At 36.4% G+C, this 24,276-nt stretch overlaps 1 protein-coding gene across 1 annotated transcript; it reads right to left on the minus strand.

The window, feature by feature from the left end:
- Positions 1 to 3,110: 3,110 nt before the first annotated feature.
- LOC146133248 (integrin alpha-M-like) lies at positions 3,111 to 23,195 on the minus strand. The gene is made up of 28 exons (XM_083397697.1): positions 23,125 to 23,195; positions 22,626 to 22,750; positions 21,380 to 21,436; positions 20,550 to 20,608; positions 19,928 to 20,051; positions 19,316 to 19,439; positions 17,554 to 17,657; positions 16,929 to 17,106; positions 15,956 to 16,134; positions 15,336 to 15,403; positions 14,621 to 14,780; positions 13,978 to 14,077; positions 13,538 to 13,751; positions 12,973 to 13,185; positions 12,475 to 12,778; positions 12,131 to 12,285; positions 11,806 to 12,026; positions 9,969 to 10,110; positions 9,573 to 9,671; positions 9,173 to 9,261; positions 8,482 to 8,571; positions 7,500 to 7,614; positions 7,106 to 7,216; positions 6,152 to 6,286; positions 5,826 to 5,939; positions 5,360 to 5,449; positions 4,962 to 5,099; positions 3,111 to 3,764 (listed from the first exon to the last, which is right to left on the minus strand). The coding sequence occupies exons 1-28, from the start codon at positions 23,193 to 23,195 to the stop codon at positions 3,627 to 3,629; spliced, it is 3,717 nt and encodes a 1,238-aa protein (XP_083253823.1). The 3' UTR covers positions 3,111 to 3,626.
- Positions 23,196 to 24,276: the final 1,081 nt, after the last annotated feature.

The raw sequence follows: 24,276 nt of genomic DNA on the forward strand, positions 1-24,276 counted from the left end.
ACCATAAGGCGGGCAAACAAACATATCAAATTTCCATGTAATGTAGTTTCGTACAAATGCAATTCTCAAATAGAACGTAACGAAAAAGCTATTGTCTTCCGATTAGGCTAAGTATGATATACCTTTATATAACTGCTATGATCATTTCCTTGTGAAGGGCCTTTATAGGTGACTGACAACAAGTTTTTTAAATAGGAAATTGCGCTTGAGGCTCGTCATTTGTTTAACATACATACTCATAACCTCTTCCGCCACGAGTAGGCCCGCCTAACACAAAATTCAGGAAAGGCCCACAGTCATTAAAATCAGATTCCATACAGTTAACTTATTTGCCAGCAATTACTCAACGTGCCATTCTCTTGTTAATGAAGTTAACATTTAGTTGAAACCGATCGAAAATTTTGCCTCACATAGGCATAAAAAGAAAAGAAAATTTAGAAGATTTTACCCGTTTTCTTACGCCCTTGTTGAGTGTTTGAAGGCAGTCAATCCAAGGACTGTATCATAGTCCACAAAACAAAGTAAATGTGTCATCGGAAGCTGAACTCAAAAACGGGTTTCCAAACTGTCAACTGGGTGACTGGGTCGTAGTTGTGAAATTGTTTACCATATTTTCGACTTTTGACCAATTAAAGTTGTTATTTTCGAGTAGGCTAAACCTATTCAGTTTTTTGAGTTACTTAGAGCTTCCTTGTTACGTGTTAAGTGCTCATAGCGATTCTATTGTCTTCACCTTGTTAGCCGCTCCTACATTTGGCAGGCGGTGAACAATGACTGATGAACGCTGAAAAGATTAAAGTACTATTTTTAATTATGTACATTACTCACAAAAAGCTGGTACCTACATAGGCAAGTATATATTATGTTGAATCCAATGTTATTTTACATTTTGTAACCAAATAGTAACCATATAGTGTGTTGCATAGTAATCTAAACATTGAAACAGCAATTATCGTAAATACATATAAGTTTAACCCCACACTAATAATTACTGCAGTGTCGTATTTGGTAGTTGTCACAATAATTAATGTACAAGTAAACCCATGCTTAAAAGCATTCGGGTACAGCGTTTGTCTCCATTTGCTTTTAACATTGCTTTTTTTCAACGTACGGGATAAGTGCCACAAAACCAGTAAAATAAACGTGTCCAACACGTCATAACAATGTCATCCATATTCCTTATGTAACAGAAGTTTAAAATACTTCGAGACACTCGAGATTGGTCTCAAACTAAATAATATATTATTGTTAACAAAAAACTCATTTGAGTCAAATCGATTAAAATAACTTATGACGTCATTAAGAAGTCGTTAAACAAACAAATCCTGTAATTGACGCAAAAATTCCACTTAAAAAATACGCAATCACTTCTGCTTTCTGCTAATTAAAAAATTAAGAACAATTAAAGGCACCTCATGGATGTTATTAACAGTTGTCACTTACAGATTATCGTCCAAGGTTTTTTCTTGGACAACAACATTTCTACAGGACATTCCCTTGCATTGACCGCATGCAAACGTACACCGCAAATTATGCTTTCTGCACGTACATTTTACGGTTGTGCATGTCGTTGTACAATTACATCGTATCACCAAGGAGGTTCTGTGGAGCTGCTCTTAAATCTGTCATAATAAAAATTTCCCTTTTCAACCTGAAAGTAGCCTACGTGCGCATGGGTAAGATATTTTATTGCAGTGGGTGTAGGGGGCAAATTTTAAGGTTCAGCACACTTTGTCGAATTGGTAGCTATCTCCAAGTAGACGCTTTTGTGTCTTAACTGGTCTAACGTTTCACCGGCATCACCATTATAAAGAAGAGCTACAGCCTTTGTACCCACTTTCAATGACATGGATAAAAGACGATGCAGATGAATAGAATGTTATGCACAATCAGGAAACCCCGACGTCGTGTCGCATCCTAGTATTGTGTGTAGGAATAATATACTCCGTGACAAGTATTTTTAGAGTTGACACTTCAGAAGTGTGTTATGCCAAGTTTTGGTGCTGGAGGAATTATTTTTTGGAGCGGGACAAAAATACAACTTATTTAGGGACAATCCTCATCTAGGTGAGCGTGTTAGATTAAGATAACTAGAAGATCTTTGTCATCTCCAACTACAATTGTGTTGATTTCTTTAAATGGCTGGACAGCCTTTTGAACAATGAGGACGTCCGTATCTTCCGGAGCTTGAAGGAATGTACATTTGCTTTTAGTGAGATATGACCCAAGCAATTTAATCAATTGTTCCTTGTTTTTTAATTTCTCACAAACTCCTCCTTTTGCATGTTACATAGCATGTCACCACGGATGTCAACAGTTACTCCAGTATTTCCATACGAGACCAAAATTCTAGTAGAGTAACGTAATCGTCGAAATGAGACACAATAGGACCAAAATATTTTCAAATGGTAAACCTAACCTGTCAAACTTGAAAGTTTAACAGAACAAGCACAGTGTGTGTCATCATGTAAAAAATCTAGACCGTTGTAAAAAATCTAGAGCTACCAAATCAAACAAAATGTAGTCATGTCACCCAAACCTGTATTTATTGCCGTACGTAAATCCCTTTTTTTATATTCTAATATGTTTCTATAGAATGAAGCCCATTTTGATCAATCGTTTTAGCCCAAAGGCGTCATGTGTCCCATCGTACCTTGAAAACTAAAAGTTTTTTTTTAACTCAATCGATGTTAAGGCCATGTTTTCTCTTTGCGCAAATGGATAACTTCCCGTAGCTTTTGCATAGTGTTTCGACGTGACGTCGACGTGATATTGTGGCTTGAGACGGCTACGTATTATATTTATTTAATAATTTTATGATTTTTATCGCTAATTTATAACGATCTCAAGTTTGAACTGACCAAAGGTAATTTAAATTAGTCTCAAAACCAAATGTTGCATTGTTATATCTATATATACATTTATTCTGCATTTTAAGAACCTTTAATTAATGTTATTTAGTTTTCTATATATTTTTTTTAAATCTACAGAAGGAATTTAAATAAGCACACGTCACTTGTGTAATTCTATCTATATACGTATAAGTGCAACGTAAATGGTAAATTAAACATAAAACCAATATTAGGATATAAAAACAAACAGCGGGCAACAGTAATAGATTTAAAACAAAATCAATAACAACTCTATTTTCATTAAAATAAATGTAAATCAAAAAACTAATTGTTTTTAAAGTTGCAAATGCAGTGTAATTTCACATTAAGAACATATTTAGCATGGTTAAAGTGTAGGATGCGCATTACTCTTTTCTAACATTTTTCAGGGACGCAAACACTAAAAAAGTGCCACTATTCACGCACTTGTAGCGTTTTTTGTTGTGTAGGGCAAGAGATGAATCGCAGTTCATTCCGATTTAATAACAATACTTTCATCGAATAATTAATAAGTATTTTCTAACCCTAAAACAACGAGCTTCTAATACACTAACTGCACCGAAAAACGTAAACAATTAAAGTTAAACTGATTTAAAAGGGTTGAATAATAATTAGTAAAAAATTCTTAATTTTGACACATAATGCAAATTGATTATTGATCGCCTAATTAAAGCTCGCATTCAGTCTTATTTTCGCTTACTCGGCTAAAAACATGTAGCGCTGTTATTTCAATTCTTATTCAGCGACGAGGTCTGCAGTACTTCGTGTGACGTCAGTGCCCATGTCTTCCATCGGTCCTGGCTCCGCAGCGCCATCGTTGGCAGCTTTCGCCTCCTGCAACTTATCCTGGTACTTGCTGTTGAAAAATCCGAGCTGAAAAAATAACATTGTTATTTGTATGTACTTACACAACTAGCGCGGCAATAGTGCTACACACAGTTCTGAAATTCTGCTTGTTAAGTTTTTATACACAATTAATTTTTTTTATAAAACTATCTATGCAGTGTCATATTAAAATGACTTAAGTCCCAGTCTAAACACTTTTTACACCAAGGTCATTTCTCGAAAATACTTAAGTCCCTCATTTGAAAACCATGACGTAAGATAAATCTTTAATTCAAGTCAAGTCATTGATTTAAGTTTAAGTAATTAGCACACTGCTTCACACACAACACTGCTTCAATTTAGTTTGTCTTTGCCTCACCTTTGCATATATACCTTAATCCTAAGTTAAGTTAAACACTTATTTTAACGCCTAAATGCTGGAAATCGCATTTCTTATCCGTAGCTTGAACTTCACGTCAAAAGTAAATAAGTTAACGGCATTGTGATGAGTAGGGCGATTAATCAAAATTTATTCAAGTCAAAATCTACAAAATGCACAAAAAACGTTTACAAAATTAACAAAAACTGTGGTGGAGTTTTTAAAATTGTCGTCCAGTTAAATATTTCATTAAATTTAGTTTTTGAATCACATCCAAAATTAGGCTCATTTCGAAACTTTTTTTTTTCAGATAGTTTTTTTATTTGGACAAATTAATTGAAGATTATTTGCCGTGTCTTATTTCGGTGGTGGTTTGTAATTAGCCCATTTCATATAACTGTTTACTTAACAAATTTGTACATTTCTATGACTTTTTGTCATTTTGTTAAGCCACAAATATCAACTAATATTTTCAAGAAAATAGGAACTCGAAAAAATAATTGATTTGTGTTCCACCGGTCGTCAGTTAAACCCCAAAAAGAAATGTCTGACGATGCAAAGACACTTCAATACAGTACTTCATCGATTTAGAACAATGCGTTGCCAATTTATCCTAGTTGGCCAAATGTTTGTCAAAAAAATCGTTAGGACAGAATTGTATTTATAGGACAAAATTGCTCATTGGTAGGTCAAAAAGTAATCGCCCTATTATAAGCTATCCTTATAGGCGTGACCATGAATGAAAAAATGTCAAATACAGCATTGAGATAAAAGTATTTGTTATATGATGTAACGTAATTAGAGAAAAAAATGTTAAAAAGTGTAATTCAGGAGGTTGAAAACACGAAAACAAGCAATCCTGTTACCTTCCACATAGCCAGGGCAACAATAGCAAGGAGAGCAACTCCACCGAGCACTGCTCCTATGATAGCTCCGATGTCAGTAGTGTTGGTGTTTCCTTTTGGTTGCGTGGCGACATTCCAACTCGTTACCAAGGTTGATGTCTTATAGAGCATTTAAAAATCAAAGAGAATAAACAAAATTATCTTATAGAAAAATAAAGACAGAAAATATCAGCTTTTGATTCCTTGAAGTCGATTTATGCGTTTTGTTTATACTTTATTTTATAAAATATATAACAATCCTTTCGAACAATGAAAAAAATAGTATTTGATCAAACTCAGTGTACCGAAACAGCGAAGTTGTCAAAGTTTGAATCTAAATGTAGATATGTGAGTTATAGTAAGCATGCAAATAAATATACCTGAAAGGTCTTTGCGTTGACGGCTGGCACAATAGGCGAGGCTGAAGCATTGAGGTAGAGTGAACTTGCCATCGCACTCTTGACGCTTGACTGTTCAACACAAATATGTTATAAAAAAAAAAACTATATAATCAATTCAAAAAATCTAGATAAAAATCTCTTTTTTGTTTGACTTTTCATAACACTGTCACCAGTTAAACTTTTTTAATACCAAAAAGATGAATGGCCCACAAAAAAATATTTTAAGCGATTTAGCATATGTTTTGTTTCTTTCCATCATAGCGCCCCCATAAAAAAACAATGTAGTGACAGGCTTGTATTCGTTTAGCGTGTGATAAATTACTGTTGACTGGCGAACAATTTCATTTTGTTGTTATCTCCCCTCAATTTAAGTTTTATTGTGAATTACCGGTACTAAAAAAGTCAATCGCTACGAATAAACAGATGCGTGAAAGTTAAAACTAACCTGAGCCAAAGACGGTAGCCACAATTTAAAGAATGCTCGAGCAACCACTTTCCTGAAAACTGATTGGTTGAAAACTTGACAAGTAATCTCCCCGCAAACGACGTTGTTGCAATTCTAAAATCAACATTTTACCTGACTGACTTGTCCCGTTTAGAAACATTGCAACTTACGATAATGGTAATATTGTTCTTTTTTAAATTGTTGGTCAAAAAGTATTGAAATTGAACTTATTTATAACACACCGTGCAATGCACGAACTTCAAAACTTGCAAACAACAAATATGCGTATGACAATGTTCTAGCAAGTTATCAAATAAACCAAATACCGTTAAAGTGGGCAAAGCTGCTTGGTTCTTCGGAGGAAATTGTATTGTAAAGTTTGACGGAAACAGAGGCTTGTATGTGGGAATGTTCATCGGGTTTAACTTGTTCGCCATCCCGCATCGACAAGAAGAAGACGGCTTGAATGAAAAAAAAAACATTTGTGGAAATAAGGGACGTTAACGCAAACAATCACAATTTTCCGCACTAACGCTTAACAGTCACAGAAAGAATTATCAAATGTGCGCCCAGGCATTGAAAGGATTTACGCCAAACTCAAGCGCAAAGTTCGCACTGACTTTGTTTGAAATAAAATTCAATAAAATTGTTCATGATATTATACGTGGCTGTAGTTTTTTAGGCAGAAGCTTTTTGGTTCGACTGTGGGTGTATATTTTGGTTGTTTGCAGGGTGTCCTAAGACAACAAAGGTTGACAACCACTGACTTAAGCGAGTAGAAGTGGCATGTACAACTATTTTGACAAGTTTGTACAATCAAAAATTAAAACATGTCTTTGAAAACCGGGTCAAAAAGTGATATTTTTTAACTAAACGCTTTTCTTTAGAAAATTTATTAGTTTCTAAATATACACTAACATTTGAATTAGGCCTTTAAGGACCCCCTAAAACTTGTTCACGGACCTACAAGGGGTCCATGACACCAGCTTAAGAAAACTTTGTTTAATTAAAAAAAACGTTTATTGAAAAATGAGACGCGGGCCGGGTAAAGTTCTTATAAAGGGTCGGACCCATAGCGTACATTCCTGCTACAATCAATTATAAACTGTTATTGCTATTGATATTAAAAAGTATTTGTGGCAGTAGAATAGAGGAGTTATATACGATATACTCTACCGAAATTATCGCATTCCAAGTTGCATACCGGTAACCCAAAAGTGCGTATTTACTATACGAATAAATCGACTTTTTAGCTTACTTTTATTCTTATCAAAACTTACTAAGCATTGAAAATCATACAAGTAAAAAAGGTAAAAGCCATCCTTGGTGGTGTTAGGCCACGTAAACTTCAGCCAGGCCGAAGATAACATGTTGGGTCCTCTGTTATCAATCTAAACAATAACAATCCAATAGTAATGTTAAAATGTGTAATAAATACAGGTTTATGCACGCAATCAATGCCTCGCTGATGGATTTTTTAATTGTTTGACTATGGGTTGTGCAGCTAAAGTAAAACGAATTGTTTTCATTATAAATATTTAGCGTGTCAGTGTGCATAATACTGTGTAATACAGGTTTTTATGCACTTAATCAGTGTCTTGCTTATGTTTTTTTTAAATGGTTGAATATGTGGGTTGTGCTGCTAAACGAATAGTTTTCATTATACATATTTACCGTGTATGTGTGCATGATGTTGGTTGCATTTCCGCCCAAAACGGGATCAGTTAGGCTGTTTACAATGTTTGTTGATGTTGAATGATTGAATTCCAGCGTATTCGGTGTCGACAGCCTGTTGATTCAAACAAACCACAATTTAAGACTTTTTTTTCAATTTTTGGAAATTAAGTGACCAACAAATTGGTATGTTAAATACCGCGACTGTTGGTTATTTTAACTATCCGAAATAAATGCCGTAGTTCACCACAAAATTGTAAGATATGATAATAGCGTGTTAAATTTCCAACGTTTTAAATCAAGGGCCGGCAACATACGCGCGTTTGACGGATCCGGACCGGCAATGTAAATTATCCGTCGCGCAACCTCTTGTACAAACTGCATGGGCACTCGCCCGCAAACGTAAAACTTTTTGCGCTTCGCTAGAATCTACTTTATGCATTAGTAGTACATTTTCAGGGAATCTGCTTAGCTTAAATGCGCAGTCCATGCCCATAAAGAATTAAAGTTTAACCGATTTAGCATATATGAATGCATTGCTGTGCATATTTGCATTTTACACGAACTCGTTGTGTCTTTTAAATGTCAAATTAGTACATCTTTTAAAACGATTACACACTTTCATTGTGATGATGGAGGACGCCGTGTGTAATAAAATATGTCACCAAACGAACCCAATGTTCCCGCGAACACATTACCGCCATACTCTTTAATGTAAATAAACCAATTAAAAAAGTACATTCCTTATTTACAGTAAGTATAATTATACATTGTTGAAAATTACATGTTACAACAACAAAACTGCGTGATAAAATTGATTACTGCCCTCCGAGACTTATTTGAGTATAACTATAGGAAACCGTTTACTAACTCTTGCATTATATCGATGTCAAAATGATATTATATCCTACATACTTTGTGTACTCGTTAGGTGGTTTAGGTCTGTTTATGTTGTTTATTAATATTTCACTTTTTTACTTACGATCCAAACACAAGGTTGACATCATATTTTAAAGGTCGCGTGAAGGTGAATAGATTATTTCCAGGGTTTGAATCAACAGAAGAGTTGGAACTAGAAAACATTAGGTAAACCAGAATGTTAGCTGAAATATATGGAGCAGACCTAGATGTTTAAATAAAGACTGTTTGAAGCACGTCCGTACTCAATGTTATAGTAAAAATCGCTGATAAAACGTTTCAATTTTTCTTGACGTCCTTTAGTTTGTATCACTTAGAATATAGTTCCTGCAGGACGAAACAAACAATCTTCACGAATAGGTATCGTTGAACAGACCAAAGAGAATGATAACCAATCAGTTTGATGAATTTCGGTCAATTGGTATATTTACCTAATTAGCATATACTACGCCAACTCTTTATTAATTTTTGACAGACCAATAACAGCAAACACATTACTGCGATGTCTTATCTTTATAACACTCACATACAGTTTTTTTTTGAATGTTTGGTTTGGGTGACCGCTAAGTAGTTTTAAGAGACCGCAAGTGTTTTATTTAAATACCAAAAAATAGCCATATTTGCTTAAACGAATTATTTATTATTTTTTAGGAAACCGCTGGAGAAATTTGGGGGACCGTTTCGGAAAACACCTTCAAAAAAACACTGCTCACATATTTAATCGGCTACAAATGAAACAACAACGGCAAACTTACTCCGAGAAAATTCTAGCAGTTATGTCCAATGACGTCTGCCTTGAGTAAACGGCCAAATCGTTGAGAGCAAACTTAAAAACGATATCGCACTGGAAGAAAACATAATTTAAAAAAATAGTTATTTTATGGTTTTAATATTTTCAATTAAAATTAATATATACTTTTATATATATATATTTTTTAAAGTCTGTATGTGGCTGAAAGAGAGATTTATGTAGGATTTTCATTTTAAAGACAGACACCAGACATCATTAGCTGTTAAAATAACAAAAAGTTTAAGATTCATGCTTGGAATATTCTCTTTTTATTTTGTTTGTGGTGTACACTTTAAAATCATTGTAGTCGCGTGTCGTTACCGCGCGGTTATTTACGTAACTATTAAAGTTGAAACCAATTGTACCTTTGAGTTGTTTTGAAACAGCGAGGCAACCTTATTGATCAAGACGATGCTGCTTCCTAAACCTGCGATTGATGATTTTACAACACAGGGGTTGTTCACCTTAAACAAAATATGATCGCGTTACATTTGCATCAAAACATAATTTCCTAACCGCGATAAAACATTTAGAAATATGGACAAAGTAACTTCTAAAAAAGAACAATAGTAGACCTTCGTAAAATAACCAAAATACACCGAAATCAAGGCAAGCATTGCTTAACTTTTTACAATACCTTCAATGAAATTGTTTTTCTCTTTTTCTATATACCTACTCTATATATTTACATTTTTTCATGACTGTGTACAAAACGTATTATTCAAGCTTCTAGATGTGCTATATAGTACTTAGTATCTTACCAGAGTCAGCCTTAGACCGGGCGATTGAACAAGGATTTTTGTGTAAAAGGAATGATCTGGTCCATTGTTGATAATTGTAACGTTTAAAGTCATCACAGCCGGCGTAGCTCCAATCACGTATGTCGCGGACGACATTGGAATCCTGAAGACATAGCAGAAGTTTCAAATTTTACAAATATAGGCCCAGTGGGGTTGTTATGGCTGCATCGGATAACACACGTTCCGTACTAATTGGCTTAGGTATCTTGAAAATGCTTTTAAAGCCAGGAAATAAACAGGAAACAAAAGATTTTGTTATAATCCAGAGGTACCCGCTAAACAATTGGGGTAGATTACGACTTTTTCATTTTAGGCCAGTGGTCGGCAACCTTTTTCTAGTCGCGGGCAAAAACCAAACTCAGAAAGATTTCACAAAATGATAACTAAGAATTGTGTTATTTTCATGTTAAAACTACTGTGAATCAGACGGACCTCGGATCGTAATAACATTTAAGAAGTCTGTAAAGTGTTGGCTCAAAGAGCGAAAAAAAAAATTGTTTGGTTTAAAATTCGAGTTCACACGTCTTTGTCCATACTATTAACGAAAAGTAATAAAACTGCTTTGAGGGAACGGGTTAACATTTAAAGTTAATCTAGCTGAGTGCTGACACACCTGACGAGCGAAGCGAGCGTGATTTTTTTGGTATACCGACATTTCTTTTAAATTTCTTGCAAGTTTTTATTACATTGCCGAAAATAAAAAAAAATGTTAAAAAATATACGTCCAACATTTTTAATACGTTTTTCGTGACGCACTTGGCTGCCTTCCACGGCGCAACGGTTAAGAAGCGCTGATCTAGGTGAAAAGACAACATTAAAACATAAACAAACAGGATTTAGTGTGTTGTTGCTCGGAGCGCGAACAATTTTCGCACTTACGTAGTTAAAATAGTCAAAAAGTATGTGAAACGGACTCGTATCTAAATTGTCAAAGAGGCGGCGAGCCCGATGAATTACATCGGCGGCCGGGCAGTAGGTTGCCGACCCCTGTTTTAGGCAATACGTTTCATCTCTTCTTCTTAGAAAGTATGAGACCGTAAAAAAACTTACCAATTGAGAATGTCAAAGATCACACCACAAAGTTAAACATTGAACTGTAACATTAAAAAACTATTCTTCAGAATAAGACAGCTGTTCTCAAGCGTATTTACGCACAAATCTGCAAATATGTAAATAATTTGCGTTTCATTGGTAAGCGCAAAAAAACGTTTATTTGGGAAAAACTGGCAAAACTTCCCACTTATAAGGATACTCGACAAACTGGAAACAGTAAGAGATATGCACATTGTTTCACGGATCGAATGACATTTATCTACTAAGTTGTTTGAACAAGTCCAGACACCCATTGGTCTACACATCTCTGTGACTGAACACACAGTTTGAGATATTTTGTTTAAAAGAATGCATTACTGACGACGCAATGGCCATATTGCAAAGATGTGACAGAATTCCACAAATGCATTGTGTAGATCGTTCAAGTGCACACTGTGCTGTAGCCTGTGAGTGTCAGCTTATGCGACACGGGCAAAAATGCTTTTGTAGATCGTTCAAGTGCACACTGTGCTGTAGCCTGTGAGTGTCAGCTTATGCGACACGGGCAAAAATGCTTTTGTAGATCGTTCAAGTGCACACTGTGCTGTAGCCTGTGAGTGTCAGCTTATGCGACACGGGCAAAAATGCTTTTAGAAGGCGGGATAACTTTTTTCCTCGAAATTTTTCAAGTTGACATGGGATAAAATTTAATTTGATCTACAAGCCGCAACTGCTATGAGTCTTTATAGCACCGAGAAAAACTCACGAAGTTGTCGCTGCAAGGGAAAGGTCGTGAACGCATTTGCCGTCGGCTCCCGTGCAACCAGTTGTCAACATCAAATCAGTCTGCCTAAATTTGGCTGCAAGCGGATCAATTATGGGCGAGAGTACTCGATTGAGATGCGTGCTGGTCAGGTGGTAGCTGTACAGCAGCCTCAACGGCGAGTTGATGATGGTGGCGCCCAGTGAAGGAGCATACGAAGCACCCTAAAACATGCGAACAAATTAAGTAATTAACGGCGAAGGGTTTGGTTGGTTTACCTGTTTCTAGTAATATGCATCTGGAAAAACAATGGAATTTGACGACTTACGTTAAGTGTGATACCGTATGTAGTGCACTGAAGGTTAAAGTTCAAAAACTTTGTGACGTTCAGAACAGAAGTTGTTCTTGCGTTTCCGAAAAATATAACTCGTTTATTGCTTTGTGTTGTAACGAGACTATCTAGGTCCAACAGCGTCACCATTTCTTTACAGAGAACATAAAACAGATTATTACAATACGAGTACAGCTTGTAAAATGTCAAACATAATTCTATTATCACAATTGGACAAATACACAAACAATTAGTACACTTACCACTGTTAAAGAAGGTAGTAAGTCAAACAATATTTTAAAATGTTTTTTTTTCGTTAAACACAATTAATAACAACTTACGAATGGTGGGTGGGTCGTTTTGTGCCCTTTGGACGGCTTTAATGCAGACCGTGACATCTGCACACGAACCATTGGAAAGCAAGCAATTAAGAAGATTAACAGTGGGCGGGTTTACAGTCACCGAGGCGGTCACATCGAGAATTGGCCTCGAATGAAGCGCGTACACTTTGTCGCTAGCTGGCGCTGACACGACAATGTCTGGGTAAGTGTCTGAATTGACGTCCACGCCTTGTTGGCTTGGAGTTTTTACAAGGGCGTAACCAAAGCTTACAAGGCCGACTGCCACTGTGCTTCCAAGTAAGCGCTGAAATGAACCAAAATCACGTTTTTTATATTTTACCTTGAGCAAACTTCACTTAAAAAACTAAGGATACAAGCAAACGGGCAAACAATCAAAATAAAAAAATATGTTCTATTCAGTAGATGTTCGTTTACTTCTTATTCAGATCACAGTAAAGGGATATATGTTTTAACACTGAAAAAAAAGATAGTTTTTACCTGCTTATAATTTTCACTCAGGCCCTGGGCACTTCCGTAATACAGATAAATGGCTCCGCTGCTGCTTGACGTAAGAGCTTCGCGCGGCGCTCCAATCACAATATCGGTGAAATTGTTTTTGTCGACGTCACCCACTGCAGTGATGCTCATTCCAAATCTTGCACCCACCGCGTTCGACCCCGACAGTAGCAACGCTTGGTAGTTTGTTGAAACCTAAAAGTTCCATTGATCATTTATCCAAATCAAACCCACAGACATATGATGAAAAGATGTAGCCCACCGTCGAAACTTCATGTGAAACACCGGGTCTACCCTCTGTATAACAACTTTAAAACAAACATTTATAACTAGAGAGGGAAAATTATTGCTTATGGTGGTTTTTAATTATGAAAAATTTTATTATGAATATTTGTGTGCGTGCTATATTCTGTGCCCAAACGGATAATGTTTATGTTTTATTTTCGGGCATGTTTGGCCGGCACGTATAAGCTAAACAAACACAAGCTTTTTTGTAAAACGTTTTGTCAAGTCGGTTTATTTTTGGGCTACATACAGTTATTCTTACCCAGTTCATCGGGCCGAGATTTTTCGGGTCGTTCATATATACGAAAACCCTTCCTTGGTCGTAACCCTTCACGTCGCTGTAAAGGGGGGCAGAAACGAGTAGGTCGTCGTACGCGTCGTTGTTTAGGTCAACTGTCAGAACAGAATGACCGTAGTAAGCTCCCAGTTGCCATGTTTTACCGTTTGGGTGCAACGAAAAGAAATTTGAAGTCGGAGTTAGAATTTGATCCACCAGTGAAAAAACAACCTAAATCGGAAATGAGGTATTTATTATGTACCGGTAGTTGCTAAAAATGTAAGTTACATTTTGGGGTAATAAAATTTGATGGTACCAAACTACGACCTTTTTCTTTAAAACGTCAAGTTTGTCTTAATCAGCAAGTATTTTATGTTAATGCTTTTAAAAAAAATATAGCAATTTGGAACATTAGACTTAGATATTTATTTATGTTTACCTGTCCTCTGGATTGGTACCGTGGCATTCCACTTGCAACAAACATTTGTGAGCTTCCAAGGTACTTGCCACTAGTAACCGAATAACCTGACAAATCAACGGAGTACATCGAAATCATCTTAATTAAGACGTTTCGATATGAACTTGTATCATCTTTAGCTAAAGTGACTCTCGTATCGAAAGACAATGTTTGGATGTAACAATGACTTTGAAGAGCACATTTTCCAAAAAAAACGATAATTTGTAGTCACGATAATGAATTTCAAAGCAAAAAAGTTCGAGTGGATCGACATCATCTTGATTAAGACGTTTCGAAACAAACTTGTATCCTCTTCAGTTAAAGTCTAAACGTCTTAATCAAGATGACGTCGATCTACTCGACCTTTTTGGCTTTGCAATTCATTATCAAGCTACATTACAGATCCGTACATAGTATACCCACTTAAATATACTCCACATCGATAGAGTTTGTTCTCCACATGGATAGAGTTTGTTCACCTGTTACCAACAACGCTAAACGACATTTAAACAACCGCCCCAACTGACATCTTATTTTTTCGTTCTTCGTATTTTTTCGCTGTCAATTCATTTTTCAGAAAAGGTTTCATTGAACAAATGGCAAGCACTTACCTAGGTAGGAATCTCGTAATTGACTGATGTTTTGTGGACTCAGTATGGTTTCCAGACCAGTAAGATTGAGAAGTTGCGGCAGTTTATCGAGCGACTGGTAAGCGGCGAAAGATCCAGCTCGGTCGTATGAGCCGACAGCCCCCACGATTGGGCTGGAATTCTGTAAAAAGAAACTTGTCTGAAATTTGATTTACGATATTGATTGAGGGTAGTAGTTCTCAACCGGGGTGTCATTTCTAATGCTCATGGGTGCCGAGAGATATTTGATAATCTTTAAGAATCTGATTTTTCAAGTCTTACAACTTTTTATGTAAGATTAGAGTGGAAGAAATCCAATTATAACTTCCTACGTTGGGTGTGATGTGTGTTGTTATTGTGACATTCTAGTGAATTACCTACGGAAAAATCTTGTACGGGTGCCGCAATCTATATATTATTTTTGAGGGGTGCCGCAGGCCATAATGGGTTGGGAATCAGTGATTTAGGGGGCCTTTAAACAAAATTTGTATATATTGATTTTTTTAATAGAAATGTAATTTTTTAAAGTTTTGATTCAGGCTAAATTATTTAAATGATTAATGTAGTTAGATTGTATATAAAATAAAACCACGACAAACATGAGCGACCTAATTATAAAGGCGGTTTGATTTTTTTTGCTGTCATAGCAAACATGTACATGTAATATTGAAAACTAATTACAAATTCGTTCAAATACCTTAGGTGTGTGCAACGAGAGGCCAAACTGTCCGTTTAGAAATTGAGAAGTTGTGTTGGAAACTTTACCTGCACACAAATAACAACAAGATATACAAAACGACGCTTTAAGTTACTTACTGAGCAGGGGTTGGCCAACCAGTTAAAGACCACGAATGTATTTCTTACTTTGCGAACCAGCGAGATGATACGCTTTACATATTAAGAGAAAGTGAACATAACTCTGTTTTTTTAAGTATAGGCTACATAAAGCGTATGGGTATCAAATTTGAGAACTATGGTAAATAAATGCACTAAGTTAACGCCACGACCCAATATACTAACCATGAATATGACAGCCAAGCTTTGGCGACTCAATTAACTTCATTAAACTTTTTGTAAGCCTATACAGAGTAAGAACCGCGGGTTGGCTACCTCATCACTCGTAAAATAAGTAGAGTTAACAGCAGGGTTGGCTACCTCGTCACTCGTAAAATAAGTAGAGTTGACAGCAGTTTACTCGTATTATTCAAATATTTATATAAATAAAAAACTTTCATGACTTGATGAAATACCAGTTCAACTATTGTTCTACAGACCGGCTCAACTAATGTACGAAGTACACTTGTTATAGGTACTTACTCTCCAGCTGAACAGTGGCTGATGCAGTGATGACTTTAGTTAGGGTGGCGAGAATCGAATTGAGTTGGTCGAAGTTGGTTGCTTGAAGTACTCTATTTTGGTCGCCGGCAATTTGTCGTAGCTCTTCTATGCCTATGCCAGTACCGACTCCGACAGCAACCATTGTGATGTTTTCCTTCCTGGCGTTTATGTTAAAACAAGACGTTACTTTGAAATGGTTTAATGTCAAGGTATACTACACCGTAACACATGTAAGAATTTTAATGTTTGACCAGTAACCAGAGGAAAGTTGGAAAAAACATATTTAAAATTTGAGACCACACGGCGTCTCAATCCGTCTCATACATGATCACAATAAAAAGTGTAATATAAATTGAATATTGTTGATAATTCCAGGTTATGCCCGACGCCTTTAGACTGAAAAGATTCGCTCCAAACTCAAACATAGTTTTGCAGTAAGATTTTCGCAAAGTGTGTATTTTTTACATTTGTTGTCAAAAAACGTATAGTTAGTCCTCGTGCCATGCAGTTTGTAAAAGATGTGACGGCCCGCCAAATATGATTAAATCATTTTTATTACAGTATTTTTTTTTCATTTGTTTTTTTTAACAATACTTTAAAATGCCTAAAAGGCGAGCTAAAGAAAAATTTAAAACTCGCATTGCTTTGCTGTTACATGCGGTTTATTTAAGCCTTTAAGGAATGTTCATAGAATATTACTGTGCCAAATATGGTCGTCTGGAAGTTTCTATTGAAAGCAGCGGCGAGACGTATGGTTACCAGCACGTGATATCACGTAACAAAACCTAATAGTATCTATGCACAATTGCACGTGACCAAATACACAACAATCATTACAAGTTGACCAGATTTATTATTTTAGTTAAACTATAGCCGTGGCGCTAACAATTAAAATTAGAAGCATAGGTGTGTGTTATCGTACAACATAGACATCCATATATCTTGTGCTTACCTAGCATTTTTTGCTTCTTTTACTGTGAGTTGGTAGTCGGTTGATTCTCCATCGGTAACCACTACCATCAGCTTAGGAACGCCCTTTCGTCCGTTTGTTCTAAATTCGCTTACAGTCAACTTGATGCCTTTGTCTGTGAAGGTCGCACCCTGACTGTACTTGATGTTAGAAACGGACTCTGCAATGTGGGTTGAAAAACTAAATTAGAAACACTAAAAGCAACGGCAGCACTACGCGATCGAAATAACTTATGGTATGCAAGGTTTCCTAAGCCTACAGACAAGTTACTCTATTTTATCATTTTCACTGTGCAACTACATTGAATATAGAGACTATATAAACAAACCGTAACTGTGCCAAAAACGTGATGTTATCCGTTGACAAAAAATCTTAAAGTCCGATAAATATTTTTAGTTTTATTGTTCGCAGAAAGTAAAATCGTCTGTTATACAAATCCAAAAATTGTGGTTAACAGTCACCAGGGATTTTACCCATTGCGTATCCAGACTATGCAAATAAGAAAAGTTACATGTAACTGCATAAAAAAGCATTTTGAATTAAAACTTCGGGTATAATCATGTGCCAGAAACTTTGTATGTACATTGGCCGCAACTTAGCTTAATACCTTCTAAATTGAGGTAAGAGCGCTCCTGGAGAGAAACAGAGAGAACTGCGTTCCAGGCAAATTTTACCACCCCGACGCGGACGTGTCCAGCGTTAATTTCGTTCCTACAACAAGACACTATATAAGAGCAAAAAACACACGATTCAAATAGTTTATGTTACATGCACTTACGAACTTAGCGCTTAAAGCAGAGGTTCCCAACGTGGGCGGTACCGGCCCCTTGTGGGCGTTGGTGAGCTACAAGGGGGCGTTTTGGGTTTGTTTCTAATTTGGGGGGCGCTGAATGCACCTAAGGGGGCGTTACAAAAACGTTACATAAAAGTACTTATAGGCTAAATTTTATAAAAAGTTCACATAAAATTAGTAACAAACAGCACTATAGGTAACTTTTAACCTTATATGGCAACTTTCGTACTGCGAACTTGTAGTAGTTTTTCGACCATTGTTACGTAATAATTAACTTTCTTATGTAAAGTTGTTGGTTGTTGTTGTGTTTCACAGTTTTATACGCGGTAAAATGTTTGTATATTTAAAGCAGGGGTCGCCAACTTACGGCCCGCCACCTCTTTGACAACTAGACACGAGTCCATTTTAAATACCTTTTGACTATTTTAACTTAGTACCGGCAAAAATTTTCGCGTTTCGCGCGAATGCTCTTACTACCTGCAGTTTGTTAACGTTTTGATGCTGTCTTTGCAATAAAATAGCGCTTTTTTACAGTTGCGGACAAACGGAAAACGTATTCAAAAATATTAGACATACATTTTTTTAACATTTTTTTTATTTTTTTCGGCAATGTAATCAATACTAGCACGAAATTTGAAAGAAATGTTGATAAACCCCCCAAAAATCGCGTTCGCTTCGCTCGCCAGATGCGCCAGGACTTAGAGAGCTTACAAACGCTGAATTACACTATCTATAAACACTAAGGTTATCGAGTTTCTTCAAACTAGCTTTATTACACTTTTCATATGTACTAACACTATGGATGAAAAAAATACGAGTGCCGCCTGACCTGATTCACAGTTGTTCTAACATTCCAATAACACAATTCTTAGTCAACATTTTGTGCGCCCCACAGAAACCTTTCTCAGTTTGATTGGTGCCCGTGACAAAAAAAGTTTGCCGAGCCCTGATTTTAAAGTATTTGGTGCAAATTTTTCCTCGTAATGACATAACCTAGTGAATTAATGTATCTATAAATTCCCATAGTGAATGTAGGTTAAACAACCTAAAATATGACTGACAGCTTATCGAAACGAAAAAGACAATATGATGTTAGGCAACGATTAATATAATACTTTACTGTAAAGCTAGATGAGGGGGGCGATATGAAATAATATTGAGCCCAAGGGCACTAGTGTCAAAAAGGTTGGGAAACACTGGCTTAAATGGTTTGTTGATTTGGAAATTTTGGAGTGAACACACAAAAATCGCCATAAGTACATTAATTATTTCAAAACCATCATTGTGTGATTATAGTTCTTGGAAACCACACACAGTAGTATAGGATAGGCTATGAATATTCTCGCTGATACTATTGTTGTTCATATTTAACTGTTGGTATAATTTTTGGTCACAAGAGTTTTGCTTGCCAACAAGACAAAAAAATCGTCATTCACTTAATGCTTTGGAGGATTGCAGACCTTCGGTAATAACTTTTATTGTTATTTGAATTTTGATTTTGTCGTCGCCTACTATATTTAGCGCCACCTGTCGTAAAATTTACGCGTTTTAGATACAGGCCTTTAACAATATTTACCTGAAATTCGCAGTGACCGTGTTCACCCATAGAAGTGCCTTGGTGAAGTAATATTGTTGCACGCTCCCCGATTCGTCCATGACGAACATGATGTCGACCACGAGCGTGTTAGAGCAGGTGGAGGCTAATCAAAAAAGTTTACTAGTTTTTGCCTAGACGAGGGTAGTGTAACATGCGGTCTACAGAGAAAATATGTGGCCCGCAGCAGGCTTTAATTTTAGGCCTGCGATACGAATCCTTGGTTCATTTGGCAAACTTTTTATTTGCATTTATGGAAAAAGGCACTTATTCTGTAAAATATGTTGAAGCATATGGCCTTGCAACTCCCGTGGCTGTGTCATTTGTTTAACTCACTTGGATAAGCGTTTTCTGCCAACTATAATAGGGTTAACGTATTCCCTCTTTGATCAGTAATCACTTATAAATGCTCGAAAACGGACTTGGTTGCTCGCACTTCAGTTAGGCTAAATCTGTTCGATGGGAAATGTACTTGATCCGGAAGTGTACTACGGATAGACATAATTGGCCTGACAACATGCACAAACACGTGTCATAGCTATTGTGGCATTTTTATGACGTAAAAAACGGAATTAAAGGTGATCGTTTTTTTACCTGCCGCGCAGGGATTAGGTACTTCGTACGCCCCGGTTGAGTTTGCTTGAAAGCAGGCACCGTACATCCAAGGGTCCGTGTTGGTTGAGTTGGAACAAGTATAGCTGTATCCCGATCCGCAAACCTGTTATCGCAAGTTAAACCAGAAAGGTTTTTCATCTCAACAAGTTTTTTGATCATTTTTCATAGCTTAACACGTTTAAATAGATAAGCCACGTAAAACCCAAACGTCCATTTTAAGCGCTTGTAATCAGGTGCGCCTCAGGCAAATGGTAAAATAAAAAAATTAAAACCAACATATATTTTAATTATTTTTGCTTGTTTCGGATTAGCCCATTAGACATGCAGCACTTCCTGGGTATGCAACAATGAGGTCTATGCAATGAAACTTGCAAGAAATTCACTGTATATACCGGAAAACCTAACAAATTTCGCGCACGCAACGCTGGTCAGTTTACCACCACAATGTTAGACGCCCTCCCCGCCCCTCAGCGTTGCAGTGTTTCTAAGCCTTATTACGTCAGGGCAAACCGAAGGACGTAGACTTTTTATCATCGCCAAACATTTTACTGCGGAATATTTTTGCCTACATAGCTATGAGATTTTAAGGTCAACCACTTACCATTACATCTTTGCCAGAATACAAGGAATCAACAGACATGCCGATTGCTCCCACTTTTTCTAAAAAATAAACGTAACATTATAAACAAACTGAAGCATACCAAAATTAAAAGCAACTATTTGTCATTATTTAAGCCAATAAATAGCTTGGGACAATTAGGAAGTCTATAGTTTAATACCGTAAATACCTAAATACCAGAATATGCGTAGGGGAAGTGCGGGACCTATGGAACACCGGCATATTGCGCCCCTGTTTGCAGAACTAAATAAAATGTTGGTTGTAGGAATGAGATTTTGTGTATGGAACTTTGTCCAAAAAGTTCTACAGCGTGCTTTTGGAAATGATTGATTTATTCCAAAGTTTCACTTTTCTAGGTGAAAAATGTACTTTTTAGCTTGATATTCGTAAGGTGTTTTGATAGTCTTTAGGTAATTGTAAAGCAGTGAATATTTTTTTGGTGGAGAGAGGGGATATCTAGGTACATGTTGAAAGTAAGTTTGACTAATTGTATTCAGAGTACTGGCTAGCCGTGAGTGTTTTTATTAAAAATAGCGAATAGAGGACCTTTGGAACAATCTGTTCCATTAATCTCTCGATCATTTTATTATTCTAAGATTTTAAGGATAGTAGTATGCCAACTTTTAAGACAAGAACATCTAATAAGGGGTTGTTCACTGAGGACCAGAGCTGTGTAGTCGGACTCGGACTCGAACTAGAGAATTTTGTGCTTGTTTCCATGTGTTTTTATTTTATTTCTTAAAAAATTTCTTGTGTCACTATTTCTACACCATTTACTGAGTAGTTATACACTTCAGGAATACTCAGCGCACTGGTTTTAGATGCAGTCATGCTCTGTTCCATCGGTCCCATGGGGTGTTCCATAGGTCCTGCGAGGTGGGACCGATGGAACAAAAAGTTACGTTTTTTATATTTAAAAAAAAACTTAGAAGGATATTTCAGATTTAAATTATTTTTTTCATGTTGGTACCCATGGCTGTATACTTTCCAAAATAACCGCGAGTATTTTTGAGTCGTATTTCGAAAGATATTATCGAAAAAACAAATTCGTTCCATGAGTCCCGCACTTCCCCTACTTTGTTGTTAACTTTATCTGTATACTCAATGGATTACCAGGAAGTATGGAGTTAAAGAAGTGTCTATACAATTTATCAAAAACGTGCATAACACTTTGTCGTGACGAATGTAAAGGTTGGGCTTGTGCTTAGGTCAAAGATTGACGTTATTTTGGCCGTTTCGGTCCTTATTTGACGGGATTAGGTCTTCCTTATTTCAATATTGGCATTAGTCCTATTTTTTTGTGAATTGTATTTTATTTCTATGTTGCATTTATTTTAATTTCGGTCTTATTACTTGGGACCGATGAAAGAGGCTTAAACAAAACAGAACGATAATTTACTTGGCCTTTGCAATCAATATTATCCTAAAGTACAATCCGCAGCTCATGGTTTTGCAAACTACTATAAGGAAATTGGAAACAAATCGCCAAAGACTTTTACTGCAAATCATAAAATTTACATGTTCCCTAAAATGACTAAGAACATCGTGCTTTTATCAAATTTTATTTGGATGTTCATATAAGCACACCGTACACACCGTCACCACCAGACACAAAGCTGACAAGCACCACAGCGATTTTGTGTCTTTTTGAGAAAGCAAGAATACACGCTTCCAGTATTAAAATGCTGGCCTAAAGCTTAAAACATTATAGGAAAACAAGTATGGCTAGATCTCAGTTGTTGTACACGTAGGCGTATGTGTTTTTTAATGGTCAAATGTGGAGCTGTAGATTCCCATTAATATGTAGTGATTTGTAATAAACACAATGCAGCAAGCAACAGTGTCTTGTTGTTTCTCGACTCGTTCCCGTCTTAACCTGTGTAGGTATGTTCGCAGATCGACGGTCAATTTAGGCCTGGGTCGTCAGTTCGAACCTTACGACAGGCTAGTTGTTTTTTCAGCCTTGCTTGCATCATTGATCGAATGATTCGGTTAGTTTTTGAAGGCTTCCGGTATAATTTGTTACTATTTGTCATTTATTTATAAATCAAGACATACTTGTTGGAATCCTATTGGTGCAAGTCGGATTCCTTGCCGAACACCTGTAGAAAGCGCCAGGTGGTACCGTGGCCACACGAACCCCGTAAGTGGGAGCGCCAATGTAAAATGCCGGCTCTTGAAACCTGAACAACAAAATCCGCTTTAAATTCGTAAAGGAAAGTTTTATAACTGACATTAAATCAATACCGGTTCTACTTTATATATTTTGTTTTAATATCAATAAAATTGCAGTGTTACCACAGATATTTTTTGTGTGGTATTGGTACAGTTATGTAAATAAACTATATGTACTATAAATCGTCACACTATTATAGGCCATTTGCATGTCTCCTTCTGTATTACACGACCTGTGGTACCTCATTTTTCTTTTAAAGGACCAATGCATAATATATGTTAAGGAAGGGCGCATTTATACACATATTTATGTGGACAAATTATGTGGCACACATAAAAAATCGTTTTACGTTAATAATTCGCCTGACAACAATATACATACGGTCGAACGACGGCAGTGGTTGAAGCACCGAAGTTCGTCACTATTCCAGAGGATGATTTTGGTGGCGCCATAACAGCCGGGTTGCGAGACTCGATATTTTGAGCCAAAGCGATATTAACTAAAATTAACGGCAGCGATAATAACAATAATTTATGTCTGTGCTCCATTTCTATGGTATCTATATAATTAGACATATGCCTGCAAAATTTGAAACGTTAAGTTAAACAGCAAAGAGCTACACATTGGCGGCTGTTACGGCTCTTAATGCGTATGACTTGAAACTCTTACAATAAACAATACTTTGTTTGTAAGTATAGAATCCAGTTTTAGGGCTATTCAGCATATTATGTAAATTACATTAAGAACGAATGAAAGACGTCATTGTGTTTTTATAGCTTCCCTTTCGGTAGGTGCTTCTAATAATTCCTTGTATAGAGCCTATGGCGGTCTAAACTTACAACGAGTTTCTTAAATAGGAAATTGCGATTGAGACTCATCCTTTGTTTAATATTGATGCTTATAAGCACTTCCGCTACGAGCAAGCTACTTATAGCACACGACGTAAAAGCAAAATTCCCCGCCAACAGTGGCGGAAAGTATTCTCGCAGAGTTTACCAATTTGATTTTTGTATAGTTACCTAAGAAAAAAAGCTACTGCTCTGCCTGTTACATTTTGTTGAAACGGTTTCAGCGAATCTATTGTTAACAGCGTGTTAGACTCTCCTATACATTTGGCAGGCAACGAACGCTGAGTGATGAACGCTGAGCAAGCTTCGTGAGGTGACTCTTATCATTTTCTCAAGCGCCGTTATCCCTATGCTCTATTTTATGTTGTTGTATCCGCAAATTCGCGACGTACTCGTTTGCGCAACACAAATACACTGTCGACTTTTAGTAGCTTTACGTCGCATGTAGTAAGCTCTATATGTTTTATTACTCAGCTCGTTAGTTTTAAATATCTTTACTTAAGTTGCGATCTTAGTTTTATCAACCAACAATATTTCTGTTTAAAAATTTAATTGGGTTTAAGTAACGTTTCCCATCCAAATATAATTCGAGATTTTAAGGTCAATGCGTTTTGCAAGCAAAGAATCTGGTCAAATTTGCTCACAATAATGGTTGAAATTAAAGCTGTCTCTTTCGCTTAGCGAA

Source organism: Ascidiella aspersa, chromosome 9 (genome assembly GCF_963924565.1).
Source record: "Ascidiella aspersa chromosome 9, kaAscAspe10.2, whole genome shotgun sequence".
Classification (NCBI taxonomy): Eukaryota; Metazoa; Chordata; class Ascidiacea; order Phlebobranchia; family Ascidiidae; genus Ascidiella; species Ascidiella aspersa.

Bases quoted from the DNA above. Each gene is read 5' to 3' on its own strand.
- LOC146133248 (XM_083397697.1), bottom strand. From the start codon at position 23,195: ATGGCGCCACCAAAATCATCCTCTGGAATAGTGACGAACTTCGGTGCT. The intron at 14,078-14,620 runs GTAAGTGCTTGC...TTGATTTGTCAG, and splicing joins ATTACGAGATTCCTACCTAG to GTTATTCGGTTACTAGTGGC. The intron at 7,615-8,481 runs GTAAGTAAAAAA...TTGAATCAACAG, and splicing joins GTCAACCTTGTGTTTGGATC to GCTGTCGACACCGAATACGC.